Source organism: Lepidothrix coronata, unplaced genomic scaffold (assembly GCF_001604755.1).
Source record: "Lepidothrix coronata isolate B3197 unplaced genomic scaffold, Lepidothrix_coronata-1.0 Scaffold79, whole genome shotgun sequence".
NCBI classification, from domain to species: domain Eukaryota; kingdom Metazoa; phylum Chordata; class Aves; order Passeriformes; family Pipridae; genus Lepidothrix; species Lepidothrix coronata.
In genome coordinates, this window is record NW_016690259.1 from 1961168 (window position 1) to 1980086 (window position 18919).

Below are 18919 nucleotides of genomic sequence, written 5' to 3' on the forward strand. Positions count from 1 at the left end.
TGGTGTTTGTATATCACCACTCAATATCTCGAGCCATAAGTATAATCAGAAGGAAATGCAGAGTTCTCATTAAAATATTATAATATTTCTTATTAAGTGGCACATAGTTACTGAAAACAGCATTCTTCTGAAGTAGGTGTGAGTGGTTTGTTGTTGGACTGAAAGGACTTCTGAGGTAGGGTCCTATTGGGGTTCATTCTTAGTCTACTAGTAATTTTAGTAATTACATGTATAACAAAGTAGAGAGCAAGTACGTAAATCTACAGATCTGGAAATTCTCCTTTGTGGACAGAATCAGAACTCAAAAGCATCTTCAGTTCTAGTGTCTGAAACCAACCAACATGATGGCATTTTTGGTGCAGTGCAGAGGGTGATGTTGAGAAGTGCAAGTGGACGTATGAAGAAATGAGATACCTGAGAGCAGCTGTTGAGGGACTGCAGTGAAGAAAGGAGCACGGTTGTGTGATGATTTTAAGTTAAATTTAGAGTCAGCGATGTAAAATTGTTGCAAAAATAGGCAAGTCTTGTTTGATACCAAGGAATTATTCTGTTCCTTGTCAGAGCTGGCAAGTGTGGGCCTGATGATTGTGTCTGGTTTCAGCACTTCTGGACAGGGTGGAGGGGGTGGGGCAGCCTGGCAAAATTGTCACCTACGTTCCTGTCCTGGTTGGTGGGATTAGCAGTGCCTATGTCCTTCCTAAAATGAAGGACACATCTCTTAACTCTTCTCAGAGTTGTTCAGTGTGGAAGTATCTGCTGTGTCCCTTGATAACCTATTCCATTTTTTCACATCAGAGCTTTACATTTAGAAAGGTTCTCTTAACATCTAAACTGAATCTTCCTTCCTGAAATTTCATATCATGTGCCTGAAGAAAGGTGTATACAGACTAGAGACCTCCCAAGGAAGAACAAGGATAATAAGAAGCTTAGGGGGAAAAAAAAACCAAAAACATATATCTGTAAGGAAGAGCTGAAGAAACTAATTTTATTGTGGTGTAGAAGGGAGAAACATATTAAGAAGACCATGATACCAGTCAATTCAAAAAGTGGTGTAAAATGGGACAGGAATGGTAAGTTCTTTATGGCCGCTGGGGGGATGATGAAGAGAAATCAACTTTACTGCAGAAAAAATGATGCAAAATTGGGAGATGTTGGGAGAAAACTGAGTGGTTAGATGTTGGAGGAAGATTGGGCATATTGTGGAATTCCTGTTATTGGAGATTAAGGACATACTGACTTGGGCAAAGTACGGTTGATCCTGCTCAGGGCAATAGGATAAACTTTTTCAGATATATTGTTTCTGTGCTTTACAGTCCTGTGCTGGAGCAGCATTGCACTGCTTCATGTATTAGAATCTGTTCCAAACAAAACAAGATGCAAACACTTCCAAAATTGTCCTATAAGCAAGCGAAGTAATAAGCAGGAAATATTGATCTAGTTACAGTCTGTTTTATTAGCAGTTTAAATTCAACTAGAATAGAGAACCAAAATACATTTAAGTGAACACAATGAAAATAGTGTACAATTACATGGATTAAAATATACATTAGAAGCTCTTTCTTCCATCCATGCTGTGCCTCCCTTTTTGATATATCAAATGTGAACCAAGAACAAGAATCACATTTCTGGATGGGCCTGGATCTTTGCAGAGTCTGACCAAAGGCAAATAAAATGTAACATTTCCATAGATCAGACTTCACGTTTATTTCTTGTCTTTAGGTTGTCCAATCCTGTCAGATTAACTTGTTACTTATTAATTAGTAAACAGTTGTGAATGATGTTGGCAGTGCCAAACTATGTCATTGTTTCACTTATGCCTACTATTTCATTCTGCTGAATTCAGTCATTGGTTTTCAGCTTATTCTCCAGTAAAAGCTTGCTTCTGCTGGCGGAGGATAAGAAATTGGGAAATTTTCATTGCTTTGTTAATTAGACTACTGATTTCTCAGACTCAACGGCAAGTGATAGCATTTTCTATCACTTTCTATCTCCTCTGGGTCACAGTTGTCAGAAACAGATTTTAAAATTTATTTTGCTGTGTGAAGCCAGGACCTTTGTTTTCTTCCTCACCAGCTGCAGTCTTCCTTTTTTTGCATATCTAGGCAGACTACTTGGTTGCTTCAGCACATCCCAAATGCCACTGTAAAAATCACCCTTGAAAGGCCTCTGCTTTGCAAGAGTGAAGTCCTCTTGATAGTCTGTCTTACATGATAAGGTGATCTTGTGCTCTCCTTTTCAGTCCCTGTACAACTCGTCCCCTGCTTCAGTGGCTGCTTTTCATTTACTTCCTCCCGTTGGTTTATCCAGTTAAAGCAGTGACTCATCCCCTTGTCTGTGTGTCTCCCAGATTTGTACCTGATCCTTGCTCTTACATATGGCACAACAGGAGTTGGACTCGAGGATCCTTGTGGGTCCCTTCCAACTCACGATATTCTATGATTCTAACACTCAGGGTCACATTTAGAGGTTCTTCATCCACCGCAGCTCTACCTGAAAATCAGTGATTTGCTTCCCAGAGTGGGTAATCAGTTTTATGGAAGCTTTAGGATCCTGTCTTGCTCGTTTCTTCTGTTTCCTGAAGAAAGGTGTATGCCTGAGTGCACTTTGTAGGGTGAATGGGATGATGCTGTAAGATCTCGTTTGCATTCCTGCTTTGCACTTTATTCCATGTGTTTCCATGCATATGTGTGTCTGTGTATATATCTATATAAAGTCTGTGTTATTGTCTAGAAATTTCTCAGCAAAATCTCATTTCCCATTGTGCTAGACACTTAAGTGAAAAAATGTCTGTACCAAGATAGCTCAAAATTTTCATATATGTCAAGATACAACAGATTGGGGGGGAAGGGAAACACTATTTGTGGTAGCAGTAAAATAGCTAATGAGAACAGATGTCAGTTCATTGAAGTAAGTGAGACAAAGTCACCAGGCAAACACGATGAAAAGATTCAGAGGAGGAAAAACTGGCATTTTAATGGAGCATTTATCTATAGAAAGGTGGAAATGCTTGGTGAGGGCTCAGAGGAGAGTCTGCCCAAAGGCTGTTACAGCTGCCTCAAGGGGAGAATTGGCAGCTTGTAGCTGTGGTGCAGCAAGGTGCTGTAGGTTGCTTTTGGAGAGCAGAGGCAGGTGGCAGTGGAAGGGTGTGCAGGAAAGCTCTCCAGCATTTGGCATGGGGTGGAAGGGAGAAAGCTGACAGCTGTTGAGGTTGGAAAGGTGGTGGTGGTTGTAGCTCAGCTGCAGTGCTCGGGCACTGAAGTTGGGACCTGAATGGAGAAGCTCAAGTATTTGAAATGCAGGTATACACTGGCATGGCATACAGAGCCAGCACAGTTAAAGGTGGTCAGAGTTGGGTTTGTTTTGCAGCATATTGTCTACCCTCAGGCTGCCTAGACCACTAGTAGTGTAGTGCATACTTTGAAATAATCCCAAATTATACCGTGTTTGAAGTGCATATAGTGAATTTTTTTTTACCTTATGTCTTTTACGTTTTTTTGTATTTACTCCAATTGCCACTTCTCTTCTCCTCTTCTTTTTTTAAACTTCCATCGCTTTCTGTGTCCTGTGCTGTGTCCATTTTGGTTTCCCCTTTCCTTCTGCTTTACACTAGAGGTAGCATATGTTCTTTTAATGTGCTTTTGATATCACTTCCAGATCCAGGTATGTCCTGCAACATGAATAAAGATCTGTTGGGTCAGGATCAGTTTGGTCCTGGCTCCGGCAGAGCTTTACACATGTGATAAAACAAGATCTTTGTAATCAATATTATGTCTTTAGCTATACAAATAATAAATGTCTTTTTGATAGACATCAAGGCAAGCTCTGAATATCATCTTCAAAAAAAAATCTGATTCAAGGGCATTATCATTGCAAGTCTTATAATTCCCTCTACATAGAAATATGACTAATTTTCTAAACTTCACATTTCACTTTAAAGAACTGGAAGCCAGCATGAATTTGCAGAGCATTTTACATTGTTTATTTGCTAAATTTGAACACTGATACAATTCTACAAACAAGATATTACTCTTTTAAAACTGCTGAATTAAATCATAATATTTACAGGGGTTTATCTACTATTTGATAGCATTTTGTTCTCTAGCATTTCTGGATTCTGTATTTTTAACAATAATACTGATGAAAACTATTAATTTTGAGCTTATGAAAAATAGTTATCAAGTGTCTGGATTCCATAACTTCATTTGTGTATATTGTCTGGGCACAAAGGGAGTATAGATTAGCTTCCTCTAGATCCAACTTGTATAGCATGTATAAGTTTACTATGATATTTTTAAAAAGAGAGTATAGTAATTTACCTATCTTGTAACTACACTTCCAGGTAAATGTCTTGTTATTTGACTTAGAGTAGCATTCCCTGAAGAACGGAAACCTATTTAGTGTTTTAAGATGGCATAAAAACTCTCAATCCTGAGATCACAGGCCTCCTTGTGCCAGCTTTGAGACAGGAGTCTTTACATGTGAAGGATCAATACTAAGGAACCAGTTGTCTGTCACTTGTGGCTTATTTCTTCCTCTATTATACTGTAATTTATTGTTAGAGCTACAGAGGAGGTCTTTTGGAAGTGCCTTTTTAAAATCCAACATCTTGACTTTTCAAATGCTTCACCTTATTTTACTTTTTTTAATTATTTTTATTGGAATATACGAGACCTTCTAAAATACTTATTCAACCAAAGTTGTGTCAGACTTTTGAAGTATTAACCTCAGGTATATAGGCAGTGTCTTTCATTATTGGTTTTTTTCCTTCAATTACTACTCTATCTCAGGTGATTTAAAAATATAAGGATTATAATATGATATCCTGGCTGCAGTAACACTGAACAGGAGGGGCAAGGCGTCTTGCAGTTATAGATAATACACAGTCACTGCTGTGCAGCCATTTGGATGAAATTCTTGTCCTAACCCCAAACAGGCTTCAGACTTCAGCTTTGTCACATGAAATGCCCCATGCATGCCCCATCCTGTGGTCTGTGTGGAGAGTCAGAGCATTTCCAGGGAGCAATCCTGATGAACATGGCTTTTGCGCTCAGTTTTACCCCTGATTCAGAGGTGGCTTAGTCGGTTTTGTAGTTGGTATCGCAGTTAGAGAGGAAATGTGAAAAACAGCTTCTAAAGACCGACTTGGAGTACTGCTCAGAGTTTGTATTTAATCTTTAGTTGTTGGTTTCTGTGGGAGTTACCAAACCAGTTGAGCTACAGCACTGGCATAAAGCCAAATGAAAAATACAGTTTTCTTCACTGTAAACATGACTGTCAAGCAGTAATGTTTTTCTCAGCTTCATTTTAAAGGCATTATAATGGAAGAAAATGAAACTAAAACACATTTTAATGCCAGTTTTATATGTCGAAGAATATTATTTCTTTTTTCTTTTAATGAAAAACTCTTGAAGAATGGAACATAAAAAATTATGCCTAAGTATGTAATCAATTATCTATGTTGCTAGATACTTGATGGGGCTGGTAAACCAATACATTTTTTTGTTATGGTGTAGTTATGGCATGAATGCATTTTTTTGCCTCTGCAAACATGAAAGATATGTAAAGTTCTTTATTTTTAGTCCTGTTTTGATAACAGAAAAAAATAGTGCCTGATAAACTAAATGAATAATAATAGCAAACATCAATCTCTATCCACTCCTTCAGGCTTACTTTTAAGCTGTTTTCAATGGCCAATGGCTCTGTTAACTCATCATCAGACATTCTGCTGAACTTGGCCATCCTTGCTTTGCTTTTCGGGTTTATTTTGTTAAAAAATCTGTAAATTCTGCTTTGCCTTTCTAAGATAAATGTAAACTGTCTTTAATGATCACAGTGATTTCACCAGGATGTCGTCATATAGGTACAACTGCACCAAATGGGGAACAACAGTATTTTCACTTACTTTTCAGGATTAAATTTATTAGGGTTGCCTGCTTTGCCTGTAACTCTCTCTGTTTTATTTTGCAGAGTGAGGAAAAGGCTCGTTTAACAATATGTTTGATCAGCTGCTGCTTTGTAAGATGGCTTTTTGGGTGCTAGTATCAGAAATTAGATCTTGAAGAATAGATGCCATATCCGTGTAACTTGATGCATCAGAGAATAAAAAAATCCTTCAGTTCTGCTTCATTGTTTAAATGAGCTTTTTTAAGAGTTTCATAATAGAAAAGTAAGAAATAGAATTTGAAGGGACTTTTCAGAAGGATCTTCTCATCTGTTCTGTCTCTTGAGAAGGAGAATAAGGTGCAGTGAAACCTTTCCTGACAGATACTTGTTTCATTTCTTCCTTATAATCTCAAATGACAGCTATTCCTCTGTAACCTGTGCTAACGCTTCCAATAATTAGGAAGTTTTTAAGTATGTGTGGTTAGTTGAACAACAGAAATTTAAACTAAATTTTATTAGGACCAGCACATCTTTATTTGCATATTCAAACCTTTTATTAAAAAATTCAACCTGCCTCACTTGGTCTGGATGTCTGCAGGCAGGGAGAAAATAAGGAACTGCTGAAAGCAGATGTACATCAATTAATGAAATTAATTTCCTTCAGCTCTCTGAAGGAAAGGTGATGAAAGTTACACAAAGATCTCTGAAGTTTTCTGTAGGTCACTTGAGGGTTGTTGGTGCTGAGATCAGCCGTGAAGAACCCTTACAGTGTAATGGAAACAACACCAAACTGATGTTCAGATTTTGGACTCACTGCTCCGTGCAGTATGTGCTGCAGTACTAATGAATTGTATTCAGGTTTTGAAGACAATAGTCAAGGAGCATCTCTTTTTGACTGGGCACCTTCAAGATCTTCTGTATGATTAGTAACATCACTGTTTTCTGTAGCAATGTCCCATGTTTACCCTAATAAATAAATTTTTCTGTTGAATCTTGAGATGAACCAGCTCCTCGGAGTTCAAGGTACTGTCCCAGCAAGGAAGTGTTGAAAACAACAGGCTATTGTTGCACTTGGGTGTGCATTGTCCTGGACCCTGGGCGTCTGTATCCTGCCTCGCTCATTCCCAGCCTCTGGCTCTGGGCAGGCAGCCCCAGTGTCAAGGAAGCAGTAAAACATTAATGGCTGCTGTCACCAGCAGTGGTCTGAGAGCAGTAGCAGCTCCGCTGTTGAGGAGGATTTTCTTAAAACACTGGTTTGTAGAAGAGCAGTGAGGTAGTTCTGTTGGTCTTACTGGGGAGTTTTCTGCAGCGTAATAGGAGGAGCAGGAACAAGCACATAGAGCAAGCTTTGAAAACTTCCCAGGAGGCAGTGGCGTGGCATGTTGAGTTGGAGTGGAAGTGAACGTTTTGATAATGGAGAAGAGAGGAGGGATGAGATGGAGGTTGGCCAGAAAGGATCCTAAAACTACAAAAAGGTGCTATATTTAAGGAAAGATGAGGGAGGGGAATTGATGACACGGAAAAAAAACTTGAGGAGGTAGACTTGGGAAAGGACATAGACTAAGAAGGGTATTTGCAATAATATTCCAAGTAGAAGTGAGACAGGCTTGTATTTACTGATGCCGGTAAAAGGAATGTTGTAATAATCAAGAGACAGGAAGATAAAGTCCAGACAAGGGTTTTAGGTGTGAACAGATAGATAAGAAAAACTGTATTTGAGAGAAGTTAACTCTGAAAGAGCTGCAAACATTTAAATTTAGTTCATTATTTACTCATTTTAAAGATTTTTTTTTTTTATGTTTCCCTATAGTGAAAAGGGTGGTGGTGGGTTTTTTGTTTGGTTCTTTATGTGTGTTTTTTTAATTGAATTGTCTTGATTTCTAATTCCCATTCCTTCCTCATGCTACAAGATCATTTTGATGGGGCAGGAGCAGAACTTTCTGCTGGCTTTCATATCTCTGATTCACATGGCAAAGTTGGGAATGCAACCCACAGAGAATGTCTGGCGTCTCTTCAACAAGTGGAAGCACCGTAGCATTGCTGTCTTCTAAGAATATTTAGTAAAGAGAAGTAGGAAGGGTAGCATTAAAGAAAAAAAAAGGAAATTAAAAGAAAAGGGGAGGCAAATCATCCGAGAAATGTTGATAGCAGTGAGAAAGGTGTTATACAAGGCCCAGTCTTTTTTCTTTAAGTGGGTAGATATTTTTAGCATTATTTCAGAATTACTCAAGAGAAGAGGCAGAGCTCTTATGAAAGTATCAAAGAGGCAAAAGCAAATGGACTTGACTAGCTTGGGCTGTTCAGAATAGGTTGACTACATTTCCAGTTGAGGCAAAAGCTTAGGAATGCTCTGGAACTGCTTGTTTTTGGCAGATTTCTTTTGATGACCAAATGCAATTGAGAACATGAGTTGCAGTCTTGTAGGTGATAAGTGATTAATTTAAGCTACAAAACAGATACAGTTCTGAAATTTTTAGTTGGCACTGACCACAATAACTAGAATGTTTTATGCATGTCTGCATGGAGACAGATACTGGACATTTTGTCATCTATAAAAACATCCAGTAAAGCAATGAAAATGAGCTTATAGGTTTGTTTTGGTCATCTTTCCAGTGTGCCAATGCTGCAGGCAGTGAAGTATTTCTTAAGGTTCCGCACCTGTTTCTCTTAAAAACTTTGATAGTATACTTCTACTTCCATTTTCTATAAAGCCAAGGGTTTTGCTGGCTTTCTGTACTGACTTTGCTCTTGCGCTGCTCATTTTCACAGCCCGGAAGTCCAAAAAGTTGGGGAAATTGAAAGGGATGCACGAGGAACAGCCACAGCAGCGGCAGCAGCCACCACCCCAGAGCCCCGAGGAAGGGACGACGTACATTGCACCTGTGACCGAGCCCTCTGTAAACACTGCACTTGTCCCCCACATGTCTGCTATCTCACCAGCACTTACTCCCTCTCCTGTTAAGATCCTCGAAAGCATTGAACCGGAGATCGTGTACGCAGGATATGACAGCTCGAAGCCAGACACAGCGGAGTACCTGCTTTCCACCTTAAACCGCCTGGCCGGCAAGCAGATGATTCAGGTGGTGAAGTGGGCAAAGATACTTCCAGGTAGGACCATGAGTCGTTTGGTGAAATGTCACTTGACTGTTTCTTTTAGGTCAAAGAACTATTTGCTTGACAAATTGGGTCTTTAAGCTATGGACTCCGTTTGAAAAAACGCGCAGTGGGAGGTCCAGGATGAACATCTGAGAGAAGATTGTTGCGGGTTTTTTGATTTATGTAATGTTTGTTTCATACGTCTGTGACTGATATTTAAAAAGCTTTCATTTTAAATAATAGTCTCTTCGAGTTCTGTCACTGGAATGAAAAATTACATATTTGTTTTTTCAGAAGTATCCTTTGTGGGAGTGTTGCTCTTGTTCGTGGACTCTAGAAGAGTAATGAGCAATGTATTCAGTGATGGTTTGACCAACCTTTGTTGCTTATGGGTATTTTCTGTTTTCGTCTCTAGGATTTAGAAACTTGCCTCTTGAGGACCAAATTACTTTAATTCAGTATTCATGGATGTGTCTGTCATCGTTTGCCTTGAGTTGGAGATCATACAAACACACAAACAGCCAGTTCCTCTATTTTGCTCCAGACCTGATCTTCGATGAGTAAGTATTCCTTAATGGCCCTTTTTGGTACAGGCCGGAAGGTTTCCTCTGTCTTTATTTGGTTTTCAGGCTTAAAAAGTAGCTAAATTTTGGGGGTTTTTTCAGTGACTCACTTTTCAGTTGCCAAAGCTTTGATACTGCCATCCACTTCTCCTTATGTATGTGGATGTGTTTTCAAATTAGGACCATCCTACTGGCTTGAAATATGACTGATACATGACCAAGATTTATAGGAAAGAACATTTTTTGGTATCTACTGGAGCTTGGAAAAATGTCTAACTTCTAGGAAATGTGAATGTTTAAATTACTGGGTTTTTCAGTGCAGTCATATAATGGTGCTTTTGTTAACAATATACAGCTGTTCAATGTGTTTTCTTGACAGTCTTAATTACCCTTCTTTGCAACCATGAAAGAAGCCGAAATGTTTTTTTCAGTAATGAAACATAACTTCTTTTATGATGCATTCAGACAAAAAGAAGGATCAGACATTCTGTCTGAGTATGTGTTCTTTCATATTTTAAGTTTGTGTGTGTTTAGTGCTTTGCTTTTGATGACTATAATTTAATTTCTGTTCCATTCTCCTAGTGTTTATTACAAGACAGTAAAGTCAAAATCTAAGTGAATACACAGGCAGTCAAATGAGGGTCGCATCATTTGCTTATCCCAGAAGGTTGAGGGTTTTTTTCTAGAGGTAAAAATGAGACATAATCAATAAGATGTGAGTGTACTTGAAGGAAAAAAAAAAAAACAAACCAGGAAAAAAATTATCAAAAAATAACTTACCACTCAATCCCCTAAAGCATTCTGAAATCTTTTTCTTGGAGAAGATGCTTTGTCGCTGTCCGTCTTAATAGTCTGTCTTTGATTTAGGAATTCCTAAATAATTAATGAGTATGAGATTGGTCCCCAAGCAGTGAGCAATATCAAAGGAGGATTCTTTGGTTTGGTTTGTTTTTAAGAGGGTGGACTGGTGATTCATTGCATGTGGTTGAAAATGTAATGTCAGCCATTTTCCTTGTTGAAAGCACCTCCATTACGACTTGGACATTAGAGAATTATCACAGAAGAAAAATAGTATCTGCAGCTAAAGCTAAGTGAAAATGTGAACTTTGAAGAGTTTAGTTCTCCTGGGGAAATGCAGACTAAAAGTTCAAACACAAAAGCAGCTTTCCCTCATCTGAAGAAAATCAGTCAGGGGGTCAAAATTTATTGGACAGGGAAATCAATCCTGCTTGCAAACAAAAGAGTGTGTGCATTGCTAGCATTTGTGATACTACAGATAGAAGCAACTTCCAGAAGTCGAGATCAATTGTAAGTTTTTTGCTGCAAGCCTGGAAGGGAGGTGCCTGCAGAGTTATATTGAGGTTGAGGTTAGAAAAAGGGAATGCAGTGTCATCATGGAGTGCAAAATTAAAACATCCCACATCAGAATTATATATATATGTAAGGTAGTGGTCTGGCCTTCTACATATTTAGTAATGTACTCATTGCAAAGCTCCCAAAGGGAGCAGAAGGCAGTTGCTTCTAAATAGACAAAAATTAACTACCAGGAGCTGTGAGAAGGGGAAAGGGGCTTTTGAAGTAGCTAATCGGGGCAAGAAATTTCCTTGGAGATAAAAGAGTAGGAGAACAGTGTTTACTCCGAAACAGTAATGGCCACATTGCTGGAATAGGAGGGGTTTTTGTCATTTTGCTCATGTTTCATACTTGATGGGAATCATAGCTGATATTTGTTCTCAGTTTCTCATGTTGCCACTCAGGATGGTCTTTGGGACTGCATTTAGAGTCCAAGTTCTGGGCTCTCCAGCCAAGTTGTTTTTGGAAGTTGTTGAGAAACTGCACAGAGCCCGTGGAGGTTGACCAAGGTGGTCAGGGGCTGACTGGGACAGTGAGGGATCTGGGCTCATGCAGCCAGGAGAATACTGTGCTGGGTGCAATGGGGATTTAATTGCAATCTTCAGCTTCTGGAGGAGCTGTTGTAGAAAAGATGAAATCAGGCTCTTTATAGAGGTGCTCAGTGGAAAAACGAGTTTTTGATTGCAAGTCTAGCACAACAAACTACCTCCTGGGCAGCAGGAGAAGACACTTCATAAAGAGATGGCAAAATAGCAGAGCAAGTGCCCAGAAGGACCTTGGAGTCTTTGACTTAGAAGATGTCCAAGCCTTTACTGGGCAAAGCCTGTGCCAGCTTTGATATTAGCCCTGCTGTGTGAGCAAGGATTTGGACTTGAAACCTCTAGAGGTCCCTCCCAAGCTACTGTGTCGTGATTCTAAGTTCAAGAGATGCAGTCCTTTTCCCAGTTTTGAAGTAAAGTAAGAGAATTGCTGGAATTATGCAAGTTGGCCAATACAGCTCAGTGTAGAAAACATTCAGATAAGCAAAAAGCATAATACTGTTTGTGAAGTGCTTTGAGGGTGGGTTTGCTCTGGAGTTGCTGAAGGCTAACCTTACCTTACTTTTTGAGTACCATGAACTTGGAAATGTAATGTGTAATTCTAAGTATTGGCTTCTGTTTCTGTGCCACAAGGTTTTATCAGACCTCCCTAAAGTTCACTGCATGCCACTTTTTGAGTGTTTTACTGTCCTCAGCATTTTAGGACTGTATTAATTGATGCAGAATGAAAGGGAGATGCTTTACAGTGACTTTTCCTTCTGCTGGCTTGAGTGAGTAATCTTTCTGTTATCACCTGGCCAAGATTTTCTTGGTATTTCTTTATATTGTGTCTGCAGAGGTCATTTCCCGTCTCCATGCAAGAAAAAATCAGGAATGTCCCTGGCCAGTAGCATACACTCAGTGCCCCAGAGGGTTCAGCATTTTCTTCAATGAACAGTTAAAAAAGAGTGAAAGTAGAGGTTGGCATTAGCAGAATTATGTGGCTTTGTTTTATGTTAAATGAATTTTCCGTTTACTCTTAACTACTGTGAATAAAAGGAAGTCGTAATGTTTCTGGAAGGCCATGATATATGATCTTATTTTCTTTCTTATTCTGAAGGCCTGTAAACAAGGCAAATAACAAATGAGGATCCCTGTTGTTAATAGCTGTTAAATGTAACTTTGATTGTATAAATACAGTGCAAAATGCCTCCCTACTCATATGTGGTTTGATTTCCTGTTAGGCTTATGGAAGGCTGGAAATATTTGTCCGCCTTCATTTAGTCATGCTACATGTCTAATTAAGTGTACTGCTTGTCTCTATGGATCAGGCATATATTCCATTGATTTAATTGGGTTTAAGTAAACGTGCAGATTTCAACTGAGGGATAAGAAAATGGCTGCTCGGCCTGTTGCAGAAATGCCTAAAAACAGCTTGAAAAGAGGCATAAAACAGACCAGTGTATTTTATGTTGTGTTTGTGTAAGTTATGGCATGTGTGGGTTTTTAGTCCATTTCTTTTGTAGCGTAGTAGTTGCAATCAAAAGTAATATTCTGTAGGCACAAGCTTTGGGTTTAATCCACAGTAAATCGTTAAGAAGACTGTCGTATGCACGACACCGCATAATTCCTATGGCGGGTAAACACTCTTAAAGAATGATTGTTGCATATGTAATAACACTCAAAAGGTGTTGCAGTTATGTTCCTAAAGCTGTGCAAACTCAAATTCAGGAAGTTGCAAAATTCCAAAATTAAGGTGGTCCATGAAGTCATAGTTTAAACCTTTTGGGCATATGCATTGAAGAATGTATCCATAACCAAACCCTTAAGTTATGCTATCCCATAATATTTTTCTCATGTGACTCCTTTGATCAGGTTGGATGAAATGTAGGGATGATACAGGATTATGTAGTGAGAGACTATTGGTGTTTTTCTTCATTTGTTGCCGTTGAGAAAGCCTTACCTTGAATGGATCTAGGGATTTGGGAGAACAGAGGGATATTAATGGGGAAGATTTTCTTAAGACGTGGCAAAAGACTGTCCCTAATTCAAGCCCTGAGCTCTGAGACTTTTCAGATTCTTACTGCAAAAGTAACAGAAATCCTACAGAAAAAAAAGTCTGTTGTTTATTTAACTCGTGGGAGGGAGAAAATTTCTCTTTAAGGCTTAACCAAAGACTTTAGCAGAAATTTTCTAATCTAATTCAACCTGAGGCGGGCATATGCATGGACAGTTTAAGTCCAGAGCATTAAATGAGTAGAATTACCCACAATTGAAAGCAGGAAACTGAGCGGTGCTGCCTGGAATGGGTGCAAGAACAAAGCAAGGGATGTAGCAAAACAAAATGGTTTGTAACACTACCTTGTTTTCAGGGATTCTGACTGAAACTATGCACAATACACTGTTTACTACTGGTAACAGCCTAAAATATGATTTTTAAGATATGGTCCTTGAAGGCAGGGAAGTTAGTTGCGAATTCCATTCGTCTTTCCCTTACTGGATGAATTAATCAGTGAACTAATAGCTAAGTTAGTGGCCTTTTGAAGGAAAAGTCCTCAACATTTTTGAAAAGAGGTGGTGTGACAGTTCATGTCTAGAAGAAATCTAATCTTTCGATAGTAGGAGCTTGTCTTTGCAGTTGAAAAGTCAAATACCTAAATTCCAAAGAAAGGCAAAGGATGCTTCTTCTTGCTCACGTTGTAACGGGCTCAGACACTGCTGTCCCGCCGGCTAGTGGTGGCAACATCCCAGGTATCTGCTTCCACCCATACATTAAGTCAGGGCATTGGCTGGCAACCTTTCAGAGGCTCAGGAAGGAATAAAAACCATTTATGAGTGCAGCACTGCCAACAGAAACCTGACAGGAGCCAAGACATGGAATGGCAGGGATCCTCGCTCCCACAACGTGGGAAACCAGTGGGAGCAGTGGGACATGGGCTGCCTTTGGAGCCATGGCTTTTGCTCCCAGCACGTCTCCTCCTCCCAGCTGGAAGCCAGAAACTGCATCCCTCATGGCAAGCTGCACTGGAAGAGGTATGGTGACTTCTTATTTCTCCATTGGGCAAAAACCCAGCTGTGGAATTGCTGACGACTGTTAAAACTCAAGCCCTGCTCCTCTTTGGCATGTGTTGGTTTCTGCTGGCTTAAAAACCCCAAAAGGACAGCCTGACCCCAGAGTTCCCCCACAGGTCTTGATATATCTTTTGATTTTAAGTTTTACATGATCTCTTTGTGGATTTCTGAATCCTTGGGGACTTCTGAAGAGGCTCAAGATTCCATGATCATTTACTATTTTTAGAGAATTTACCCTAAAATTACCTTATTTACCATTCCAGCCTTATCTAGCTGTAAAACAGCAATGATGTGGGATACTGGCAGAATTCAGTAATGCTGAGACACACCATGTTGAGACTCTTTAGTACATTAAAGTACAGCATCAATATTTCAACAGTATTTTGCAAATGCACTGAATGACTAATGTGCTGTGTGTTTTCTTTCTCTTTTGATTTTTCTTGATTTGTCATCTGCAGCATAAAGAATAAATCATAGGTGCATAAGTATGCAGGTTCTGAATTTCCTGGCCATTCTACTTTATTCTGTCATTGTTTTTTTTTTTACCCTAGTCAAGGACTTGAGGATTTGCCTGATAAGAACAGCAATAGGTACTGCATGAGGTACCTGAAAGTATTGAAGTGAACTTGAAAAGCTGAGTCTAAAAACTGGGACTGGGACCGCTTTTCACAAGCATTTGGATGTCTCTTTTCAATCTCTGAAATTGTTGTATTAAGTCATATGCAGCTCAGTCTTTACAGTGAAAGGGTTTCAGTAGAGGCTGCAGTTTACTGAATATTATGTACAAAACATTAAGAGCAGAATATACCAATTGATATGTTGGTTGGTGTTTTTGACTGATAAGGTGAGGCTTCAGGCCATGGATTTTGAATGCAGAAGTGGCTGTCCTTTCATTATTTCCATTTCAGGCAATTGTGACATTACTGGCTATTATAGTTTGTAGTGCAGTAGGGATGGATTTTTTCATTACAAAATTCAATCATCTACTCCAAATATTTTTAAATAATACATACTATGTATGTAGTGTAGTTTAACAAACTAAGTTTATTACAAATTAATATAAATACACCCTTTAAAGTGCAAGATTTAACTTCCAGTAAAATCAAAGTGTAGTATTTCAAGCATGTCTCATGCTATGCTTTTGATAATTGTCCCAAGTGTGAGGTTTTAACATTTAAAAGGAGACAGAGGTTGATATTAGCAATAGAGTAGAAAAACAGAGCATACATTTTTCAAATAAGAAAGTTGTTGTAGAGCAAATGAGGTAGAGAGAGGCAGGGAAAATAGCTTCAGTACATTGGGATTTCTGTGAAGTTTCTATGGTAGTGTTGTCATGGGATGTGGATGGGCAGAGGATTTTCTAACATTGAGGAAAGTCATAAAATTAAAGTGAGAATTAAGATGTAGCTCAGCTGAATAGCTAAGATTTTCTTTTAAATCTACATTTAATAACTATGTATATTTTATTAGTAAATAAAATGCTCATCGTCTTTTCATTACGTTTCTAATATTCTCTCACAATACATGCTTGTGGAAGCTGGGACCATTAGGATTTGGTATTGCATAAGGCAGTGCAAGGATGCAGCAGCCTCTCTGTGCCCTTTCTGTGCTGAAGCCTGTAAGTCTTCCTGGTATTCTGATTTCTATGGTAACAGCAGGAAGATAGACGTAATAAAATAAGCTGAATATTTAAGAACAGCTTTTTTTTTAACCTTATATACCTTGAGGGTTTGAGGGGGGATGATTACTTAGATCATCTGTGAATAGTGATAAAGCCAATAAGTAACTTTTTTTATTGCTTAAATGATTACTTTTTTGCTTTTATGTTCTGCAGGATGGTGACTGTTAACCCTTTTGGCTTCTTTTGCAATCTGTTAATCCTGTAGTTTCTAAATTTAGGTACATATTTGTAATCTCTTTCATCTGGCAGTCTCCAAATCCCTCATTTTTAATTAGTGCTGCCGGAACAATGGTTGATGGGAGTTGTCAATGTTCGCTCTTTGCTAATAAATTGTGTGTGATCCCTGATCTTGTTAAAAGGTCATCAAGCACTCCTTGATGATCCTCCCTGCATGACTTTTGTATGCATATATTATTTTGATGAGGAGTACTGCATTCATACAAACTGTCAGTGCAGTAAGAAGTATCTTTATCAGTAATTTTTTATATATGTTGTTACTATTATTTACTTTTTCATTAAATGCAGCTTAGTTCCCATCCAGAGATGTACATGAAAGGATTTTGTTACATGGCCACCCCACAATAGTGCAGACACAGAAGGAAATTTTGAAAAGCTGCTGTCATACCTGTACATAATGGATGTAATATGCTTCAGCTAGATTTTCCAAGTCTTTATTTTGCTTTTTCTTTGTAAGCAGGTCATTTGTTGGGCAAAGCAATCGATTTGATTTCTTTGCATAAATTTCTAAAGTCTCTGCCTTTCAATGCCTCTGTCTCTAAACATTTCCTAAATTTCTAGAGTGTTTTGGTTCAAACTGTGAAACTGTAAGGGAAAACAGGAGATAAAGTATTTTTAAGGAGATCTGTAAAAGTGTGGAAACTGCTAGAAGAAAGGTCCATCTAGCACAGTTTCTCATCCTTTAAACTGGCCAGTTGCAAAGAAAGCTTAAGATCAGGACAAGGGTAAAATGATACTTCTTCATTTGCCTGTTACAGCAGTCAGTGATTTGGGTACTTTCTGAATGTGAGATTGCATTTGGACAGTTGTGCTTAATAACCCTTTTGTACCTTTCTTCTGTGAATTTGCCTAATAACTTTTCGAATGCATTTATAATCTTGACATCTAAAATGTTCCGTGGCAGTCGCTTCTGCAGTTTAATCATGCATATTTGGTTGTTGGAGATGTTTCTAAAGCAGGTGGCTGATAATTTCATGGAGTGCCACTTCATTCCTGTGTTTGTAGTAATAGTGGATATAATCCTTCTCATCCCATGTGTGGCGTTCGTCACTTAGATCACCGTCAAGTCCTGTTGTTTCTTCTATGAGCTGAAGAATCAGGTAGTCAGTGTAATCCTCCCTTGTATATCAGTTGTCTGCAATCCCTGGCCATCCTCAGCTCTTCCTCCGTGCTTTTGCCAGCCTATTGTATTAATTCTGGGAGGAGACCAGACTGACATGCTGATTTCAGGGTGCAGTGGACACAGTAGCAAAATTACAAATTCTGTCTTGCTTTTGACTCTTCTCTCACGTCTTCACTTTTTTTTTTTTGACAAACACTGAGCAAACATTTTCAAAAGGCAGAAGCCCCCAAAAACCTGTCCTAGGTTATGCCTAGATCTCTTTATTGTGTGATGTTTGTTAATCTTGTTGTTTTGTATGTATGATGGGAGGTGATTATACTGTCTGCATTGTCCATGTAGTGGTTTTCACCTTCCATTTTGTCAGCCAGCCACACAGACTTGCAGGATTTTTCAGTCTTTCACAGGCAGCTCTGGATTTCATCACCTGGAGTCATCAGCAAGCCCTATCACTTCCATAGGTCTGATTTTTTTTTTTCAGGTGATATATGAGCACAGTTCTCAGTCCTTGCCCCAGCGTGGAGCTCTGTGAGACTTCCCTGGTAACCTCCATTACTTGTGGGAGATGTCCATTTGTTATTACCCTCAGTCTCCTATTTTTAAGCTGCTAATAATCCCTGAAGAGACCTCCTCCTTATCCCTAAGCTCTCTTTAAGAGCTTTCAGGAGATCTTTTTAATAGCTTTAAAATCCAACCTTGCCAGGATTGCATCCCCACATACCTCTTCATGCAAAGCAGTGTGCAGGTCCTAGACCAGTAATTACCCGTGCTGGCACACTGACAGATGGTATTAGAGCCCATACCCACAATGCATGCCCCAGTTTCCTATGTGTGGAAACCAGGGCAGAGGAGAGGAGGAGGAGAGGGTTGGTGTTTGCTTAGGTCTCACCCCATATGGCTGTGGGATGCAGCTAGACCTGGCATGTGCAAAGCATTTCCGTCGTACAGACGTTGCCTGTATCCACGAGAACATCCTTGTGCTATCGTTAGAGTGCTCTTACAGATTCGTGAGACGTGACCTCTCTCTGCCGAAGTTCTGCTGACTTTCTTCCCGTACAGCATATTTATTTATCTATTCATGCTTCTCTTTCAATCGTTTTGCTAGATATAGAGACGAGACTTACTAGCCTCTGGTCTCTGGAGTGCTCCCTTCCCACTCTCAGACCCATTTTAAGAAATCAGTCACGTTTGTCGCCTTCCATGACTTTTATAAGGGCAATTTAAGCAATAAGCTGCACAGCACGGTTAGTAGTTCAGCAGTTCCGTATTTAAGTTGCTTTACAGCTCGTGGATGGATGCCATCTGGTCTTGGTGATTTATTACTATTCATTTTACTGCTTTTTTTTTTTTTTCTGGTCTTTCTAAACCCTTTTTTACTTACACTTTAGTCTGAAAC

The 18919-nt window shown here is 39.1% G+C and overlaps 1 protein-coding gene across 3 annotated transcripts in view; it reads left to right on the forward strand.

The window, feature by feature from the left end:
* The window catches only part of NR3C2 (nuclear receptor subfamily 3 group C member 2), a 208653-nt gene that overhangs the window by 164498 nt on the left and 25236 nt on the right, over positions 1-18919 (forward strand). For all 3 annotated transcript variants that reach the window (XM_017820117.1, XM_017820118.1, XM_017820116.1), the window contains 2 exons: positions 8653-8991; positions 9395-9539. In XM_017820117.1, coding sequence (XP_017675606.1) covers positions 8653-8991; positions 9395-9539 — 484 coding nt within the window. The remainder of the gene's footprint in view (positions 1-8652; positions 8992-9394; positions 9540-18919) is intronic.